The sequence below is a fragment of the Oncorhynchus masou genome, chromosome 30 (assembly GCF_036934945.1).
Source record: "Oncorhynchus masou masou isolate Uvic2021 chromosome 30, UVic_Omas_1.1, whole genome shotgun sequence".
In the NCBI taxonomy this organism is placed as follows: domain Eukaryota; kingdom Metazoa; phylum Chordata; class Actinopteri; order Salmoniformes; family Salmonidae; genus Oncorhynchus; species Oncorhynchus masou.
The window spans coordinates 37399833-37420941 of record NC_088241.1 but is presented as its reverse complement, the minus strand read 5'-3'; the positions used below and the strand labels follow the sequence as shown (position 1 = coordinate 37420941).

Sequence of the window (21109 nt, the reverse complement as noted above, 5' to 3'; positions counted from 1 at the left end):
TGGGCCCAGTTTCCCAAAAGCATCTTAAGGCATAAGGTCATAAAGATGAACTTAGCTTTAAGATGCTTTTGGGAAACCAGGCCCAGGTCAATAGTAGTGCACTATATATGGGAAAGGGTTCCAATTGCGATGTAATTTAAATCCATTTGTTTAAATCCACTCTTTCCAGCTGGTGTTTGAACCCTGGTTTCACTAACTGGCTTTCTGCGATAGACTTCCCTCGTGCCCACTTGGATTTATTGACATTTTTTTTATCTCTATATTGCCTACTCTCGAGCTTTATTTCATAAACTTCTATTTTCGTGGTGAGACTGGCTAACCATTAACTATTGCGAACTGTGGGTGCAAGCTCAGAGACCAGGCGCGGGCCCCTCGCCACGTGTTTGACGTCAGAACCTAGGAGGGGCGCCTTCTGAAGGTTGCTGTCCGCGGTGCTGAATCCTGACGCGACTGCGGAAGAGAAGTGGCGGACCCGAGAAATTGCTCTGCAAATCTTCTCATATTTTCACTTTCACTCGCAATTATCTCATCCATCAATTTTGGACCATCCTGTATTTAACACTGACACTATGTTTTAGCAAAGGTGTGTAATGGATTAGACTAGGTAGAGTAATGGATTCGCCGTGTTCCATCATCTTCGCTGTGTTGGCTCTTTGCCTGTCTCTTCCAACTATCTCCGCTGACAGCAAATTTGGTAAGTTGACAGTGGTTCATGGTCAATATATAGCCATTTGTATGTAAAAAAACAACAACAACAACATACTTACCTGCCCAGGTGTTGCAGTGCGAAAGACAGGCTTTTAAACCACCATATGGTCTGGAAATCGGCTCTGGAAAAGCTAGCGTTTACGTCTTACTTTCCATTAAAATGTTTTTCTAATGTTCTGTAGATTACTCTAAAAAGGAAAATCATAAGGTGCCAGGGACAGTGTATTCAGGACATGAACTGGAATAAGAGCATCTTGCGTCCCAGATTTAATTCTGAAAAGAATGAACTATAATACCTGTAGTCTCTCGTGACATCCTGATTCTGGGTGCCGAGATTATACAACGCTTTAGGTCATTATCTATTCTGTTAGACAAGACCCACCACATTGTTTTCAGGATGAACATGTTTGTAAAATGGGGCAATCTGGGAATCGAAAAACATAGCGGCCACCCTAGCGCTTGTTTTGTTAAGCAGCTGAGAGATGGAGCTGGAGAAGTGTAACCACTATCTAATTCATATACAGATTTATGGATCCAAGGATTAACCATCCATGAGATCGCAACTTTTACCATGTTTTGAAGCTATACTGTGGTTGTTTATAATTACATTTTTTACAAATAATGGTGTAAAACATTAAAGCAGTTATATACAATTTTAAAATATTAAATTTCGTAACACTTTTCACAACACCTTAAGTGTGTGCCCTCAGGCCACTACTCTACTACCACATATCTACAATACAAAATCTATGTGTACATGTGTAGTGTGTCTGAACTAAGCTAATGACATGAGGCATTTATAATTGACATTCTTCAATAATCAATGGCTATATCGTTCATTTAAAAGTCCAAAAATAGATGTACCAATTCCAGATTGCCCTTTTAAAGTGAGAACTATGTGTGGTCTGGGTGGCCCATGAGTTTGATGACATGTTCTAAAAACATACTACATGACATCTACTATGTGATTTGTAAGCATTTTGTTGTTTGTTTCCTTTTTCTAGAGACATATTTCCTTAATGGCATGGTAGTAATCTCTAAAAGGACAGCACATACACTTTCTTGATTTATTTCAGTCTTGGCATGGAAATCTGCCTTCATATTTTGATTGGTTTTCCCTCCCTTGCCCCAGTTTAACACTCAGTAAATGCCAGAGTGTAACATTTCGAAGCCATTGTGGATAAATGGGCCCTTCTGTTGACGTTTGCCTTGCCGTGCAGAGACTGTATGGTTATTAACAGATGGAATAGACCTTAATCAAGGGGCGAGTGTTTCTGTCAGACTGATAAGCAGGGATGCCGTCATCTCACTGATCCTGCATCAGCGTGTGTAGTGTCTGTGTGGGACTGGTGACCTGAGGTATCATCCTCTCTCTGAACCAAGACCAGTCATGAAGTTGAGTCAGACGCCATCTGTACGTTTGGAAAGTGCCAACGTTTTTTTTTTTACACTTCTCTCTGTCTATCTTGTACTGTCTATATTCCCACTCCTTTCTGTGTAGGCTTCTCAATCTAATTCCCTCTGACTGTTGGTCTCTCACCTTGTTTCTATCTGTGCCAGTCTAACACTATTGTAAGGAACCTACACAATCCTCAGTTAAGCTCTCATGGAGAAAGACTGTTGCTAAAACATTGTCAAATGAATCGACTTATGGAGAAAGAATGTTGCTAAAATGTTGTGAAATTAATAGGAATAGGGAGGGGAATGGTACAGCATTCAAGATAACTGGGTTTTTGTTGCAAAGGAGACACTATTTACTCTGTCAGCATCCCAAATGGCATCCTATTCCCAATGTAGTTTGCACCACTTTTGACCAGAGCCCATAGTAGTGCATTACATAGGGAATAGGATGCCATTTGGATTGCAGGTGTAACGGATGTGAAACGGCTAGCTTATTTGGCGGTGCACGCTAAATAGCGTTTCAATCGGTGACGTCACTTGCTCTGAGACCTTGAAGTAGTGGTTCCTCTTGCTCTGCAAGGGCCGCGGCTTTTGTGGAGCGATGGGTAACGTCGCTTCATCGGTGACTGTTGTTGATGTGTGCAGAGGGTCCCTGGTTCGCGAGGGGACGGTCTAAAGTTATACTGTTACACAGGCTCTGTCTCAGTTCATCCTGAATGAGTCAGCCGTGTTCCATCAGAGACTTCTACACAACCATTAGAGAATTCCCCTCATTGTTAAAATTCATACTTGTGTAAAAAAAATAGAAATCTTTCTGGGGGTGGTCTCCATCATCAGTGTCTGTGGACTGCCTGGGTGGTTGAGACAGTTATTGTTTTTAATGAGTCCCAGTGTGCCTTGCACTGTGTCGCCGGGAAGTACCCTGATTAGTTTCATCAAAGAGCGCATTTCATTCCCCGTTGAGCTTGTGTTGTGTAGCCTACTGTGGATCTGAGTGGGTCTACTGCATCATCTGTATGTGTGTTACAACACCAAATAGCACAGGGAAGCTCTGAAAAAAAGGAGTGGGAGGTAGAGAAGTAATATCCGAGCAGCTATAAATATCACTTACTTGAAGAGCTAAACAAAGGCCGAGAGGGGAATTAATAACCCTGGATGCAGGATCAGAGTATAGAGAGACTGTTCGATGACAGAGCTGCGGGTGATCAGCCTAGCAAATTACTTGTTCTTTTTTTCCTTCAATAGATATAGACTACTGAACAGAGAGAGTATTAGTGGCGACAGATAGAGGTTGTGTCAAAGGGCAGTAAGCGAGATTCATTCCTATGCGGCATGTCCTATGGATCCTGGTCAAAAGTAGGGGGAAAAGGTGGCTTTTTGGGCGCAGAAACCATGAACTATGTCTATCGCATCAGACCACCTGGAAGGATTGCATGCCTTAGTTTAGGGAGACATAAGCTTTGCAACTCACACAGGCATGACTAGAAAGTAATTAGACAGAGGAGATGCATAAGTAAATAGGTCTAGGTATGGTTGGGATTTATTTGGCATAGGGGATTGTTCATGCATGATCTACGTTGGTGGATCCTCTTGCCAGTTTAACTGGAGAGCTCATGGCCGAGGTGTGTGTCGAGTGAATAATAGCTGCTGTGACAACATAGCTATCTTCAAAGTCTGCTGTCTCTCTGTTCAATGTGCTCGGCTGTCGTCAACCTTATCTCCTAATACATCCAGACAAGTTTTGCTTTGATTCATTGGCTTCGCTCTATCGCCACTAGCCATAGTCATCTGTCATCCCACAAATCTATTCAGTCAATGGTGGGGACGTTACGTTGCAGTGCTTATAAATCATCTCAGTGGATAGAGATGTGACATGAATGGTTGGTGGATAGAGATGTGGGTACAATATGTGTGTTTTATTTTTGGATTGGCTCAGATACAATGATGGTCAGTGCCGTTTAATATGATTGTTTTTCATGAGCATGGCCTTATTTCTCTTACAGCATTTTGGATGACAAATGTCCTATGGACTGGGTGACAGCGATAGTTTTAGGATACTACATGATACTTGAATTTTCCCTATTCCCATCATGAGGCTGCTACAACCGAGCCTATGAATGAACGTTTACAATGTAGGTGCACACAGGTCAAGACATTTGAGGCAACAGACAGTGACATCCAATACTTGTTTGCCTTGCACACTCTTGCCTGCATCAAGCTGATATAGGAAGTAATCATTAGTTCAAGAGTTTCTATTGGCCAAATTCAAGCATGTTTATCCCAGTTTAGTTCTATTTGCTTCAGTGTAAGGAACGCTTTTCAACAGAATCGGGGGGATTGAATACACGCATGAACAAACAGCCACGTTATATTCCTTCTTGCATCCATGCGCTCTCCTCCTCTCACAACTCCTCTTCGCATGTGGACTTCAATGCACAACACATCAGCTCTATGTGACCAAACAGCTAACTTACATTGTTATCACAATATTAGCTAAAGTAATGTCATAGTCAGCATAGCTAATATAACTAGCGCGTTAGTAACATTACACTGTAGTCAGTAAGCACTTACACCGACGGCAACCAAATAGTAAAACCTAAAGTTTAACCTTGACTTGGAAGAGTTCCAGTGTTGTGTTGGAATGTCATAGCATCCATCATAAACTAGCTAGCTACATTTGCTAAGTAAGTGAAACACATCTATAGAAACTCTATATATTTAACTCTTGCTTCTCCAATTTTGGAATAAATGAATTTGTTCAAAAATGTTCAAGTGTTGTATTTCTCTCTCTTTGAGTCAAATACTCACTACATTTTATGCACTGCAGTGCTAGCTGTAGTTTTAGGGTTAGGGTTGATTGGGTGGACAACATGTTAGCTCATGTTGTGAGTGTTCTGATAGGTTGGAGGACCTCCTCTGGAAATTATCATAATTACTGTGTAAATCTATGGAAGGAGGTGATAACCATGAGCATCCTAGGTTTTGTACTGAAATAAATGTACCCAGAGGAGGACAGAGCCTAGTTGTCCTCCGGCTACACCATGGTGCTACCCTACAGAGTGCTGTTAATTAAGGCTACTGTAGACCTTCTTTTCAAAATAGTGTGTTTTTAATAAATTATTTGGTGATGTGATTATATTTAGCATAGTTTTATCTAAAAAGGATTACTTTTTAAATGTTTTGCAATTTTTATTTTTGACATTGACTGAGGAGGATGGTCCTCCCTTTCCTCCACTGCAGATATCCTCCCAAGGTAGGCTACTTCCCGTATGAAACCCAATAAAGATCCCACCTTAACTACGTTTTGTTTTTTTGCTGTTGCTTGTGTGTTTTCGGGAGCAGGCAGGGTGAGGTTGCCCCTAGATGCTGATAATGGGTCAGTTTTGCATTTCCCCCATTAATGGTTAAGGTTAGGCTTGGGAAAGGGGAATTGATCATAGATCTGTACCTAGGGAAAACTTTGCCTCGTTGCTATGTTTTCATTGGTAGTTCCCCTGTTGCCACGGCACCCCAGTCAGTCTCAGAGGACAAATCCGACCTGTGTTGTCCTTGTTGTTATTCCTCTCAGAGGTCACTGAGAAAGATGTAGACACAGGTGTGTGAAAGAGTATGTCTCAGGGTTAAAGATCACAACTTGTAATATATTTTTAACAAGGTTTAATAATTCTTTATAGAAAGTTACAACGTTTAGCTCTTGTCACTCATCATCTAGCTAACTATCACTTCTAGCTAGCCTAGCAGTCTCAGTCCGGATGTCAACACAACTTCCGTTACAATGTGCATTTCTAGTTGTATTCTTTTAACTACACTGTAAGACGTTTCTGTAATTTAAACAGCAAAACACTAGAATGCACAGTAATATTACATTACATATTAAATACTGAAAATGCATTAATACTGTAGATTGCACTGCATTATGCTGAAAAATACTGTTGGAATTGGAAGCCTGTAAAAATGACTATAACACTGTGTTTGTTTACAGTAATAGCGTATGCCTCCTCGACAGTGTAATTGCCTACAAATGATCAATTTCAGGTGCCAACCTCATGCTGTCAGTTGAGACGCAGACTATTTTAGTATTTTGAAGCCGCTGTGAAATAGAAGAATATTTTCAGCAGCTGCTGGGTACGTACTTTGACTTGTTTACAAGTATCTATTTCTAGCCAACGTTGAATTACTGCATGTGTTCTTTGTCAGCTAGCTAGCTAGCTAGGTTAGCAATCATTTCGGTCTGCTCCAAATTGCTCGTAAATGTCTTGCTGTGAGACCTAGAAAAAAAAACTTCCAAATAATTGTTGCGAATGGCCACGCTATACCACAGATTCTGAGTGCCATGGAGAATAAACTGAGCGCAGATTCATGACTGTTAAGTTATCACCATTACTACAGACAAAACGTCTTGTTTCTAGCAGTTCAAAAGATATTACCGGTGTAAAATATATTTTTCGGATTGACGGGCCGCATTTTACACACAAACCAGTCGTGGACCGTTAAACTACTAACGAGCCGCTAAAGCCGACACGAATGACCAATGTTTCTGTATTGTATCGAGGTGTGTGCTGACCGAAGGTGCTTTCCACTGGGCAGCATATCAGGGTTGCCGGGGAGTAGCTAGTAACGTACACAATGTTCCCTCCCAGGATTATATTTCAAGTAGGATAGCAGCCCACACAAGCTCGAACGGTAACAACACCGAGTGACAGTGTCCTAATTAGCTGTCACAACTCTGTGTGATTCTGTGCACTCGGCTCTCAGCTGCGCAACATACAGTGCGTTCGGAAAGTTTTCAAACCCCTTGACTTTTTCCACATTTTGTTACATTACAGCCTTATTCAAAAATTGATTAAATATATATATATATATATATATTCTTAGCAATTTACCCACAATACCACATAATGCCAAAGCAAAAACAGGTTTTTAGACATTTTTACTAATTAATAAAAAATAAAAAACTGAAATACTTTACTTACACAAGTATTTAGAACCAAGACCCTTCCTAGAGCTGGCCGTCCGGCCAAACATAGAAATCGGGGGAGAAGGGCCTTGGTCAGGGAGGTGACCAAGAACCCGATGGTCATTCTGACAGAGCTCTAGAGTTTGTCTGTGGAGATGGGTGAACCTTCCTGAAGGACAACCATCTCTGCAGCACTCCACCAATCAGGCCTTCATGGTTGAGTGGCCAGACGGAAGCCACTCAGTAAAAGGCACCTGACAGCCCGCTTGGAGTTTGCCAAAAGGCTCCGAAAGACTCTCAGACCGTGAGAAACAAGATTCTTTGGTCTGATGAAACCAAGATTGAACTCTTTTCCCAGAATGCCAAGTGTCACATCTGGATGAAACCTGGCACCATCTCTATGGTGAAGAATGGTGGTAGCAGCATAATGCTGTGGGGATGTTTTACGGCGGCAGGGACTGGGAGACTAGTCAGGATAGAGGCAAAGATGAGAGAGCAAAGTACAGAGAGATCCTTGATGAAAACCTCCTCCAGAGAGCTCCGTACCTCAGACTTCCAACAGGACAACGACCCTCAGCACACAGCCAAGACAACGCAGGTGTGGCTTCGGGACAAGTCTCTGAATGTCATTGAGTGGCCCAGCCAGAGCCCGGAGTTGAACCCCATCGAACATCTCTAGAGAGACTTGAAAATAGTTGTGCAGCAATGCTCCCCATTCAACCTGACAGCATGAGAGGATCTGCAGAGAAGAATGGGAGAAATTCCCCAAATACAGGTGTGTCAAACTTGTAGCGTCATGCCCAAGAAGACTTGATGCTGTAATCCCTGCCAACGGTGCTTCAACAAAGTACTGAGTAAAGGGTCTGAATACTTATGTAAATGTCATGTGTGATTGAAGATTTAAATTTTTTTTAAAATCATTTTTAGAATAAGGCTGTAATGTAACAAAATGTTGAAAAAGTCAAGGGGTCTGAATACTTATCGAAGCCACTGTTAGGCTAAGTCATTGTTTTGCAGGCCAGCAATGTCCTTTTAGCCTCTCCCAACTAACCATTTGTTTAATTTAAACAACATTGTTATAGTATTAGCTAAACCTGTTCACTTTACCAGTAGTAAGCAAATATTTGGTGGCACAGAAAGAAATGACAATGTCTGGTAAAATAAACTGGTAAAAATCTGTGGTATTGTGTAGGCTATAGCAATGTTTTATTAGTTAGCTAGGGCTTGAAGTAGGTGTATATAGCTGTCTTTTTAATATGTTTTTCAATACCTCAATTGATTTCATAAACCATATTGGATATGGCTGTACAGGTTCCTGGTTCGAATCAACCAAGATGATGAAACCTGAAGATGGGACAAATTACATGAGAAGGTGGCCCAGAGAAAGCCAACTGTTCTCAACCTCTCCATTGCCCCATTCTTCCAAGAGCTCACTGACTTTGAATGAAGACCTCTAGTGAGGTAAGTACACACACACACACACACACACACACGACACCAGCTTGATTTGTCCCTTGTCACCTGTCTGAACCCCCTTACCCCATTAGAGTTGCATCTGATCATAGATCCAAATCCCAATTTTGAACTCCCTCACTCTCTTCCCAATTTTAATCAATGTATTTTATGTCCAAATGTATTGTTTTTCTTACAATTAGATTTCAGGGAGAGTTTCACTGTACATTTGCAGCATTATCCTGGGAAGGTTTTTCCAGTGTATGAAAGCTGGGCTGAAGCATGTCTCGGGTTACCTCCCAAATGACACCCTATTACCTACAGGATGGCATTTGGGAAGTAATTAGCCTGGGTGTCCCCTATCAACCTTGGTTGACATCTTAAATGGGACACCTGTTTTGAATGATCTACCTAGTTAATGGGTAAATGAGCTAAAGGAACCAGTGTAAGTGACAGACTGCATGAGTTGTTATTAATCAGACAATAATACCCTTCTTTACAGACACATTCAAATGGAAGGCACATTATATTATGCTCTACGGTGAAATGATGATCACTGAGCAGTTGGTCTGTCATTTGCAAAGCCTGTTTTCATATATTTAAAAGGCCGACAGCTGCCGCGTTCAATTGGAGTGTAATTTATCTAACATCATGTTCAACATTTTCAGCTTGCGCCTGTTCTCCAGTGTAATAAATGGTTATTGATTCCGACTAACGAGGAACATGTTATGATAGACCTTGTTCAGTTGCACCGAACCGAGATACAGCTGTTGTAGCATTCATTTTTCAGTATGAATTACAATGCAGTATAATCCAATATTGGATTTGGAAATGGAACCAATGGAAGCCCTGCTCAATATACTTTTCTATAGTCATGAGTCATAAAAGGGCAGATGGGATTCTGTGTCAGCCTTTGAGATGTAGTACTTTCTCACACATGCTCACTCTCTTTGGATTGTTATTTCTTGTTTAGATTTTTGAAAATTTTATTTGTGATATTGTATTTGCAAGATATTCTACTGCACTGTCGGAGCTAGAAACAAAGCATTTTTGCTGCACCTGCTATAGCACCTGCAAATCTGTATACACAACCAATAAACATTTATTTGATTGGATTTTGACTAGCAGTAAAACCTCTAAAGCAGGCTGCATATTCAGAGCTTTGGTACTCTGCCATGGATGGTGTGATGGCAGATGAAGCAAAGCCACTGCTATGAAACAGAGCAAATGCTCTGAGGACTACAGTGTATATTGACATTGAGTGGTTATTGAGACGGGTAGAGAGAGCAAAGCGGCTGTGAAAGGAGGGAATATTTATGATTTAATTATTTCAGAGACACTAGTGGGGACATATTCGCCAGCTGCTTTTTGGGGAGAGGACGCTCTGTTCTGAGTGTTCTCGGTGAGGTCAGGGCTAAATTGAGGTCAGGGCTAAATTCTTCCCTTTAGGAGTAGACAGAGACAGGTGGAGAACAACTGTGTTGTATTCATTAGGGCACACCGCAGCAAAATGCTTTGCAATGGAAAACTAAAACAAGTGTTTGTTATTGGACAAGTTCAGGTATTCCCTCCCTGTTTCAGTCCATTTTCTTCCGTTTGGTGCCTAATGGATAGCACCCAGATGGCACTCTGTCGCTCTAAAAAACACCAGGCTCAAAACTGATCAGGTGTTCTCGAGGAATCTATTTACTTTCAGGAAGTTGTTGGGTGCTCTAAGAACATAGACATTGATGATGATGATAGAATAAAATCAATCCAATAACACATCTATGGAAAAGTATCACTTATTACTGTGGGTAAGAACCTTCTTTATGGTAGCCAACCTTTGGGAATATTTGGGATCTACTATCAAGATTTAGCACACAGAATTGTGATAGGTCTGCGTTCCAAATGGCTCCATATTCCCTATGTAGTGCACTACTTTTGACCAGAGCCTTCTGTAATGTATGCATGAAATAAGGAATAGGTTGCCATTTGGGACCTATACAGGGACATTTTTCAGGTATGTCAGTATCATTCCTCCTGACTATCTTGCTTCAGGGGGACTGTGTCCTGGTATTAAGTGTAAATTAGAGGGAACTGATTTAGAGGAGGTCACTCACAAGGTCAGTCCTGTACGGCGGTGTCACTGTGTATAATGAGGACACTAATGCGCTAATAAGCATTCAGGACACTGTGATCCCGTCCCGATATGGTGGCCGGATAGAGGAATTCATCTCTGCAATCCCAGGCCTGATTAAATGCAGTAATGGATTTGCTAGCGCTATTGATTAACACTCTGGGCCATTTCAGTATGCACCGTAGAAACAAAATAACTTCCTGTCAGACAGAGCCAGAGTGTCAGACATGATTCTAACACCCGGTATTCAGCTTTCAATAAACAACAGTATTGTGAGGATTCAATTGTGGTTAGTTCATAAGAACCAGTTGTATCCCATGCAAAGCGAGTTCCAGTAGTGCGTGCTTACATTTATGTTTACGTGGCCGCTGCAGGAATCAGACCTACTATCCTATCCTGGCATTGCAAGCACCATGCTCTACCAACTCAGCCACACTACTCTGTTAAAAAATAAAGGTGGAAGTTCTCTAAATAACCAAATAAGGTTCTTTAGAGTGATGCCATAGGGTAACAATTTTAGGCTCTCTGAAGAACATTAAATGGGATGGTTCTTTAAGAACCACACACAAATCCCAAACCAGAAATGTTTGGGAGATGAGCCTTATTTGCATATTTCCCAGGGTGCCTTTTGAGTGCATTATAGAGTTCCCAGAAGTGAATATGTTATCATAAACATTATATTATTTAAAACGATGCATATTTGATAAGGCCTTATTTTGAAGGCCTAGTTTTACCCTAATACGGTGGCCTGAATATCATAGCTTTTACTGTCCACATCAGGCCTGAAAGTCACATGATGCTGGCTTGCAAAGTAATTCCTATTGGAATTCAGCCAGAGTGAGAATATCTAACATTTTTCATTTTTATTCACCTGCAACCTGCATTCAGAATGACTGCCAGGGTTGGGAAGACTAAGATATGAGACTACATAAAGTAAGGATGTCAAACACGGCCTGAGGGAAACAAACATCTTCTTCTTTGAGGCTTAACTGTAAGACGTCTAGGTGTAGCAGGTAAGGTGGAGTCAGGCGCAGGACACAGAGATGAGTAATAATCACGCTCACAAATACAGACCAACGAACAAACACGCACAAAACCATGGGGGAACCGAGGGTTAAATAATGAACATATAATTATGGGAATGGAAACCAGGTGTGTACAATGAAGACAAAACAAATGGAAAATGAAAAGTGGATCGGTGGCTGCTAGAAAACCGGTGACGTCGAACGTCAAACACTGCCCGAACAAGGAGAGGGACCAACTTCGGCGGAAGTCGTGACAGTACCACCCCCTTGACGTGCGGCTGCAGCAGCGCACCGACACCGGCATCGGGGACGACCCGGAGGACGAGGTGCAGGGCGATCTGGGTGGAGATAGTGAAACTCCCTCAGGAATGAAGGGTCCAGGATGTCCTCCACTAGCACCCAGCATCTCTCCTCCGGACCGTACCCCTCCCACTGCACGAGGTACTGAAGGTGATGTCCAGAGGGGGCGGAGGAACCTCCCATACCTCAGATTCCTGGAGTGGACCAGCCACCACCGGCCTGAGGAGAGACACATGGAACGAGGGGTTAATACGAGGGGTTAATACGGTAATCAGGGGGAGCTGTAACCTCGTTCAGTCTCCTCAGGATTTTAAATGGCCCTACAAACTGCGGACCCAGCTTCCGGCAGGACAGGCGGAGGGGCAGGTTTCGGGTCAAGAACCTGACCCGGTCCCCTGGTGCGAACACCAGGACCTCACTGCGGTGGCGGCTGGCCTTCTGCCACCTTATGGCCCGTTGCAGGTGCACATGTGCACATGGGTGGCGTCCCAGGTCTCCTCCGAGAGCCTAAACCATTCATCCACCGCAGGTGCCTCAATCTGGCTCTGATGCCACGGTGCCAGAACTGGCTGCTAACCTAGTACGCACTGAAAGGGAGATAGGTTAGTGGCGGCGTGAGTTTTGGGCCATCTCTGCCAAGGGGATGGAAGCTGCCCACTGTCCCGGCCGGTCCTGGCAATAGGACCGCAGAAACCTACCCACATCCTGGTTAACTCTTTCCATCTGCCCGTTACTCTCGGGGTGAAAACCTGAGGTGAGCCTGACCGAGACCCCCAGACATTCCATGAATGCCCTCCAGACCCTGGACGTGAACTGGGGACCCTGATATGAAACTATGTCCTCAGGCACCCCGTAGTGCCTGGAAGGCATGGGTGAACAGGGCCTCCACAGTCTGTAGGGACGTAGGGAGACCGGGCAAAGGAAGGAGACGGCAAGACTTAGAAAACCAATCCACAACGACCAGTATCGTGGTGTTTCCCTGTGATGGAGGAAGATCCGTCAAGAAATCCACCGACAGGTGTGACCACGGCCGTTGTGGAACGGGTAGGGGTTGTAATTTCCCTCTGGGCAGGTGTCTAGGTGCCTTGCACTGGGCGCACACTGAGCAGGAGGAAACCTAAACCCTCATGTCCTTAACCAAGGTGGACCACCAGTAATTCCCACTAAGACAGTGCACGGTTCGACCGATGCCAGGATGACCAGAGGAGGGTGACGAGTGGGCCCAATAGATCAAACGGCCGTGGACAGCAGACGGAACGTACAGACGGCCAGCTGGACACTGGGTGGGAGTGGGCTATGTACGTAACGCCCGTTCGATGTCCGCGTCCAGCTCCCACACCACCGGTGCCACCAGGCAAGAAGCCGGAAGTATGGGAGTGGGATCCATGGGCCGCTCCTCTTGTGTCATACACGCTGGACCGTGCATCTGCCTTAGCGTTTTGGGAACCTGGTCTGTAGGAGAGGGTGAAAACGAAACAGGTGAAAAACATGGCCCACCTTGCACGGCGAGGATTCCGTCTCCTCGCCGCCCTCCACGCCTTCAGAGCCTTTACGACAGCCAACAGCTCCCAGTCCCCCACATCATAGTTTCGCTCTGCCGAGCTGAGCTTCTTCGAAAAGAAGGCACAGGGGCGGAGCTTTGGCGTACCTGAGCGATGAGACAGGACAGCTCCTATCCCAGCCTCGGACGCGTCCACCTTCACTATGAATGCCAAGGAGGGATCCGGATGAGCCAGCACGGGAGCCGAGGTAAACTTAGCCCTCAGGTGACCAAAAGCCCTGTCCGCCGCAGCTGACCACTGCAGTCACACTGGTCCCCCCTTCAGAGGTGAGGTAATGGGAGCCGTTACCTGACCAAAGCCCCAGATAAACCTCAGGGTTTGCCAACTACTACCGAAGAACTGCTGCACCTCCTTCATCGTGGTTGGAGTCGGTAATTTACGCAAGGCTGAAATGCGGTCACTTTCCATCTCCACCCCTGATGTGGAAAGGCGGTACCCTAGGAAGGAGACGGACTGTTGGAAGAACAGACATTTCTCGGCCTTGACGTACAGGTCATGCTCCAACAGTCGACCAAGCACCTTACGGACCTGGGACACATGCTTGGCGCGTGTAGCGGAGTATTTCAGAATGTCGTCGATATACACCACTACACCCTGCCCGTGCAGGTCCCGGAAAATCTCATCTACAAATGCTGGGAAGACAGATGGAGCATTCATCAACCCGTACGGCATGACGAGGCACTCATAGTGCCCAAAGGTGGTACTAAATGCCATCTTCCACTCGTCCCCCTCCCGGATACGCACCAGATTGTAAGAGGTCCTGAGATCCAATTTTGTGAAGAAGCGCACCCCGTGCATTGACACCATCGCACTGGCTATGAGAGGCAGCGGGTAGCCGTACCTCACAGTGATCTGATTGATACCTCGATAGTCAATACACAGGCGCAGACCTCCATCCTTCTTCTTCACAAAAAAGAAACTCGAGGAGGCAGGTGAAGTGGAAGGCCGAATGTATCCCTGCCCCAGAGATTCGTAGACATATGTTTCCATAGCCTCCGTCTACATCTGTGACAGAGGATACACGTGACTCCTGGGAAGTGCTGCGTCTACCAGGAGGTTTATCGCACAATCCCCCCCATTGATGGGGTGGTAGTTGAGTCGCCTTCTTCTTACAGAAGACGAGACCCAAATCGGCATTATCTGAGGGGATGTGCACGGTGGAGACCTGGTCTGGACTCTCCACCGTAGTCGCACCGATGGAAACACCTACACACCTCCCTGAGCACTTTCGTGACCATCCCTTGAGAGCCCTCTGTTGCCATGAAATAGTGGGGTCATGATAGGTCAAATAGGGTAGGCCAGTACCACGGGAAACGCATGAGAATCAATAAGGAAGAGACTGATTCTCTCCTCAAGACCCTCCTGAATAACCATGCATAGTGGAGCAGTGGCCTCCCTAATCAGCCCTGACCCTAATGGTCGACTATCTAAGGTGTGCACAGGGAAGGGCATATCAACAGGAACAATGGGTATCCCTAAACTATGGGCAAATGAAAGGTCAATGAAGTTCCCAGCTGCGCCTGAATCTACTAGCGTCTTGTGCTGGGAATGCGGGGAAAACTCAGGAAATTCTATAAACACAAACATGTGAGCAACAGGGGGCTCTGGGTGAGTCTGGTGCCTACTCACCTGGGGTGACACAACAGTGCCCTGCCTGCTGCCTAGACTCCCTGAGGAACCTCCCCAGCACCGACCAGCAGAGTGCCCTCTGCGGCCACAGATGGTGCAGGGAATGCTCCCCCCTCCCTCCGGTCACCCTAAGAGCAGCCCCTCCTAGCTCCATGGGTGTCGGAGCGGAGGTGCTGGGGGATGGAACTGACCGACCCCGATCTGGACGTCCGTGGGTGGCCAGCAGGTTATCCAGCCGGATGGACAGGTCCACCAGCTGATCGAATGTAAGGGTGGTGTCCCTGCAGGCCAGCTCCCAACGGACGTCCTCGCGCAGACTGCACCGGTAATGGTTGATCAGGGCCCTGTCATTCCATCCTTCGCAGGCTGCCAGGGTTCGGAAGTCCAAAGCAAAGTCCTGTGTGGTCCTCGTCCCGTGCCTTAGGTGAAACAATCGTTCCCCCACCGCTCTACCCTCTGGCGGATGGTCGAAAACCGCCTGGAAGCGGCAGGTGAAATCCTCATAGTGGTCCCTCCTCCATACGGCGTTGACCCACTCCAGAGCCTTCCCGGATACACAGGAGACGAGGGCGGACACTCTCTCGCGTCCTGAAGGAGCCGGATGGACGGTCGCCAGGTAGAGCTCCAGCTGGAGTAGGAACCCCTGGCAGCTGGAGTAGGAACCCCTGGCACCCGGCAACCGCCCCATCATATTCTCTCGGGAGTGCGAGCCGAATCCCACTGGGACCAGGTGAAGGAGAGGTGGACAGCGGTGTGGGTTGTTGTGATGATGATGGGGATGCTGGGCAACCTCCTCTCTCCCATCGCTCCATTGTTTGCAGCACGTGATCCATGGCTGTGCCGAGACTATGCAACATGGTCGCGTGCTGCTGGACATGCTCCTCTACTAACAAAGGAGGGCTTTGTGCACCTGCTTGACGTCGACCGCCGAACGCCGCCCGAACAAGGAGAGGGACCAACTTCGGCGGAAGTCGTGACATTAACAGTGGTTGGCATCCAATATGTTGCATTACCACCCCGAACTGGATACGCAAACAAAATAAATATAACACCCTTCAAACTAACCATACACTCATTAAAAACCCATTACCCCATTCCACTACTTATACCCTATCTGCTCCAGCTCCATGCAAACGGCATAGGAGGACGGGACACCACCACTCAACACACCCTGTAACTCTTCTGAAGTCAAATTTCTTATACCCAAATATTTATCTGCAGCTGCCACCACACCGCTATTTTCTTTGATTTCCAATCCATTTCTGCAGTCAACCTTACAGAAGCATTTATCACTCGTTGGCCTATCCCGCTGTGCTGGCACAGATCTACTACTCACAAGGATCCTCTCAGGATCCCTAACCCTTGAATCATCCTCCTCTACTTTCTTCACTTCCTCGTAATACGACACCTTTTGCACTACTCTGACTAGCTACCTCAACCACCCTCTCTCGCAACGGACATTTCCGATCCCCAGCATCATGGACACTCCTACAGTTGACACACAACTTTATCCACCGAAACTACACAATCCTCTGTCCCATACCCTCTTGCATATTTCCCACATCTTGGAATCTCCCTCCTACACACTGTTGCAACATGACTCCTGAAATAACACATTGGATATAATGTTATGTAAATAACCCTCCTTCACAAACACTCAGGATAACTGACTCAAAACTCAAAATGACTCCTCTATTTCACCACTCTCACCACATGGTCTGCGTGCGCACCAAACGGTGTGCACCACAAACACCAGGAATCTTCAACTTCAATTGCTCCACCTCCACACTTAACGCTACCCCAGACATCACTTCTTTCAATGGTGCCCTATTTCTAAGAGCAAAGCAAGAAACAGATCTTGATCAAAGTTACGTGACACGGAGTGCCCGCTCCATCTGGTCAGAAGAAACACAAACGCATATCACAGTCCACTACAGGTTACCTAGGTTACCTTCACTGATTCAACTGCACCCAACTCCTTTCCCACCGCCCTGAAACCACAAATAGATCCGCCAAAAGGCAAGGATCCACTTTCTCAACAAAATGTCACTCTTACTGGACCAGATTCTTCTTTATCATGTCAATCGATGCCAAACTCCGGCTCCGAGCTATTCACCACACCTTCCACCTCACTTAACTCGCCCTCATTCACTTCCATTTCACCTCCAGAAATCGGTCGGATGCACTGCTCACTCTGTTTGCAATTGACACCAATATTATTCGACACCATCTCTGATTTGATCACCATCTGCCTAAAATTCAAATCCAACCTCTGCTTTTCTTATTCTCTTTGACCTCTTCCTCCTCTTTTTTTCCCTCCATTCCTCCTCAGCAATCCACCTTTCTGTGTCCCTGTCCCAATATTTCTCTTCTCCCAACTTTGCTTCCAACCCGGGGCATTCTGGGATAAGTCCATCACCAGTCAGAAGTCTTTGTCTACTGCGGGAAACAAACAATTCTAAAAATCAACCTACAATAGAGCATGCTAGGAAATATGATAATAGGGTCACAGTTTTGGTTCAAATCTTCTTATTACATTTTTTTCTGATTGCTTAGGCAATATCTTTGAAACTATAGGTTATTTTTGCAAAACTCTACACACTAACCACAAAACCTTACACCAATCCAGCAAAACATTATACATCTCTTGCAAAAGCAAACAATTCTTGCAAAACTCTTCAAACTCTTTAAAAAATGTGTTTTTGCTTCAATACAATACACACAAACCATCATTTGAATAAGCACACGAAGCACCAACTACTCACTGATAGTTTAAATGAAAAAAATGTGTTGCTTTTGTGTTTTCTGTGAGCAGGGCATAGCAGTTTGCAATAAAGTTTTGTCATACATGTAGTAAACACACATACACACAGGTATCCAAATGTGTAAAGTATGGACAAGACAATGTAAGACAAAAACAATGTAGCACAGTATGAAAAGACAGGGATCAGTCAATATTATGTAGCACCATACACTTCCAGATCCAATACCAATGATAGTATAGTTTACCTGCACATATTCATATCTCAGTTGTTTTACACGGTCTGAGTTTCTTTCGAAAGGGACTCTGTACAGCTGCTTCACCCTAATACTATTGCGTTTCAGTAGACGAGACAGTGCAGAGAGATTCACTCTGTTGACGTTTTGGAATATGGTGTTATCTGCTATTATGTGGTCCTGCAGTTCTCTGAGTCTGATGCAATTATTTGCAATGACCATATTTACAATGTGGGTCTCCTGCTCTGGGGTGAACAGTCGACCTCTTCCACTAGATACTGGTTTTCATGGAGTTCTGTAAAACCATTTGAATGGTTTTAGTGAAGATCCTTCTCATTATGAAAGTACAGTACCAGTAAGACTACAGCACTTACAGTTACTTACCAGTTCTCATTTCGAAATATCCAGATGATACCTGCAACAGTATAGCGGCTCAGATTTGGTTGAACCCGTTTCCCAGTCTGCTTCATGCTCATCCCATGGTTGACAACATGGTCAACCATAGTCACTTTGATTTCATCAGTTATTGTGTTCCTGACTCCCCTTCCTCTCCCCCGTCCTCCTTTTACTTTTTCACCTCCTCATCCTACTCCTCATCCTCCTAGTTCTCACCCCTCTTACACTCTGACCAATATTGGCCTCCCTTGTTGTCCAAACCAAATGTTTACCTGTGGCCTATTTATAGTGCTCAAGCTCTGATTTGTAAGTCTGTCTGTTTTTCCAAGTCAACCAGCGGTTTTCTCATTCTCCTGCTTTTTGCTATTCTCCTTTTTTCTAGTCCTTCCGGTTTGTCCCTTGCCTGTTTCTGGACTCGGTACCCGCCTGCCTGACCATTCTGCCTGTCTTGACCACGAGCCTGTCTGCCACGCTGTACCTCCTGGACTCTGATCTGGTTTTGACCTTTTGCCTGTCCATGACCATTCTCTTGCCTACCCCTTTGGATTAATAAACATTGTAAGACTCCAACCATCTGCCTCCTGTGTCTGCATCTGTGTCTTTCCTTGTGTCATGAGAGTAATATGGTGTCAATAATAATAGGTTACAGTTTTTATCTCTTTGATGCAATTTTCACAAGTATGTGGTACATTTTCACACCTCTTTGTACAAAACAGATAATGAAAAAGGCAGTGGTATGAAAACTCTGAGGACATTTTCAATTGACAAGTACAACAAAACCATGGATGATGCATGCAATTATTTCAATCCAGACCTACTGTATGTCAGGCTTGGATTCACCATGCCAAAAGTTTTTGTTTTTCCCAGGTGCAAGAACAAGGAGGATATTTACTTAGATTTCGATGAGAACCTATGACCAAATGCCTAAGACAGACTTGAAACAAACTAGAGCCTTCTAAACATTGTTTCTTTCATTTATTTAATTTGATTACTTTGTGAAAGATGTCACCAACGCTCACACCTATTGGGATAGAAATTATGGAAATGTGATCTTCAGACATTTTTAAATGGGTAGTCCAAGTGTATTACCTAATGTGAAAACAGTGTAATGTACTGTAATTTACACTACTGTAACATACTACATTCAAATGGCAATTTTTAAACATGTATCTTATATTTTTTTCTGTTGGATTAAATGGTTAATAAAATAACTCAATTGAGAAGATATTATGTTGTGTTTTGGTGATTAAACCAATGTTCTCATTATATTTAATGGTACATTTATAATTTGGATCAATGGTTGTGTGGTGAAAGATGTCTACAAACAAAATTAATGCACAGTGTTGAATGTAAGACTGGCTGTGTTACATGTGTTACCAATTTGCAGTTTTGTACTAAGAGTTTAGAAAATTCACCACATGCTTGTGAAAATAGTACCATGGCGATACCCTTTAGATGGAAGGTTACAAAGAGGATCCCTGAGGAGGAATCATGTGATAAGCAAGCCTGGTAGAGAGAGAATGTGGAGGCTTTCGTACACCTCAGAGCTGCTCGCTCTCGACTTAAAAACCCAATCACACCACAGTACGGGGGAGAAAATCATATCATTCAACGGGTCAGGTAAAAAGTCAACCTGCCTGTTTCAGGGGCCTCAGTTGCGTGCTGCTATATTTAATTTATAGAGTCCTTTTGCCTGGAGAGTCCCTGACCTTCCCAGAATTTCTGGGAACTCTTAGGAAATGTTTGACCACACCGTTCCATGTGGCCAGTGGTTCAAGGGTGTTAGGGTCCTATTCAATCAATGTTTTGACCTCAATGTCATGCATGTCAGTGGGCCATTTCAGCAGGCGGTGATTAATCATGGTTATGAAGGTGATTTACAAGAGCAAAAAGAAGACTGGGGTATTAGAGTATGGTAATAGAAATCCAAGGTTGGGCATCTTATCATGATTTATTAAAGAGAAACAACCTTGTTGACTATAAGCCTATACAGTATGTAAACTGAAAGGAGAGCATGAATGATCGCGTAATGATAAGAAGATGATTTGCATCATATACGGCTTGTCATGAGAGGTTCCTTTTAACCTCTTACACTTATGGTGGCGCTATTTCATTTTTGGAAGAAAAACGTTCCCGTTTTAAACAAGATATTTTGTCACAAAAAGATGCTCGACTATGCATATAATTGCTACTGTTCGAAAGAAAACACTCTGACGTGTCCAGAAATACAAATATCTTCTCTGTGCGTGCCCTTTAACGTGAGCTTCAGGCAAAACCAAGATGACTTGGCATCCAGGAAATGACAAGGATTTTTGAGGCTCTGTCTTTCATGATCTCCTTATATGGCTGTGAACGCAAGAGGAATGAGTCTGCCCTTTCTGTCGTTTCCCCAAGGTGTCTGCAGCATTGTGACGTATTTGTAGGCAGATCGTTGGAAGATTGACCATAAGAGACCACATTTACCACGTGTCCGCCCGGTGTCCTGCGCCGAAATTGGTGCGCAAAAGTCACCTGCCAGTATTTTTCCATGGGGCACAGAGAGAGAAGCAAGCTTCCATGAACT

General features: G+C 44.5%; 1 protein-coding gene and 1 long non-coding RNA gene across 2 annotated transcripts in view; both read left to right on the top strand.

Moving 5' to 3' along the window:
- Nucleotides 1–448: 448 nt before the first annotated feature.
- Nucleotides 449–21109, top strand: part of LOC135522601 (receptor-type tyrosine-protein phosphatase N2-like) — a 280479-nt gene continuing 259818 nt past the window's right edge. The window contains exon 1 of the mRNA XM_064949026.1: nucleotides 449–694. Within this exon, the coding sequence (XP_064805098.1) occupies nucleotides 613–694 (82 nt within the window). The 5' untranslated portion in view covers nucleotides 449–612. The remainder of the gene's footprint in view (nucleotides 695–21109) is intronic.
- Nucleotides 5944–19109, top strand: LOC135522602 (uncharacterized). The gene is made up of 3 exons (XR_010452707.1): nucleotides 5944–6234; nucleotides 8378–8527; nucleotides 18929–19109. It is a non-coding gene; the product is annotated as an uncharacterized LOC135522602 (long non-coding RNA).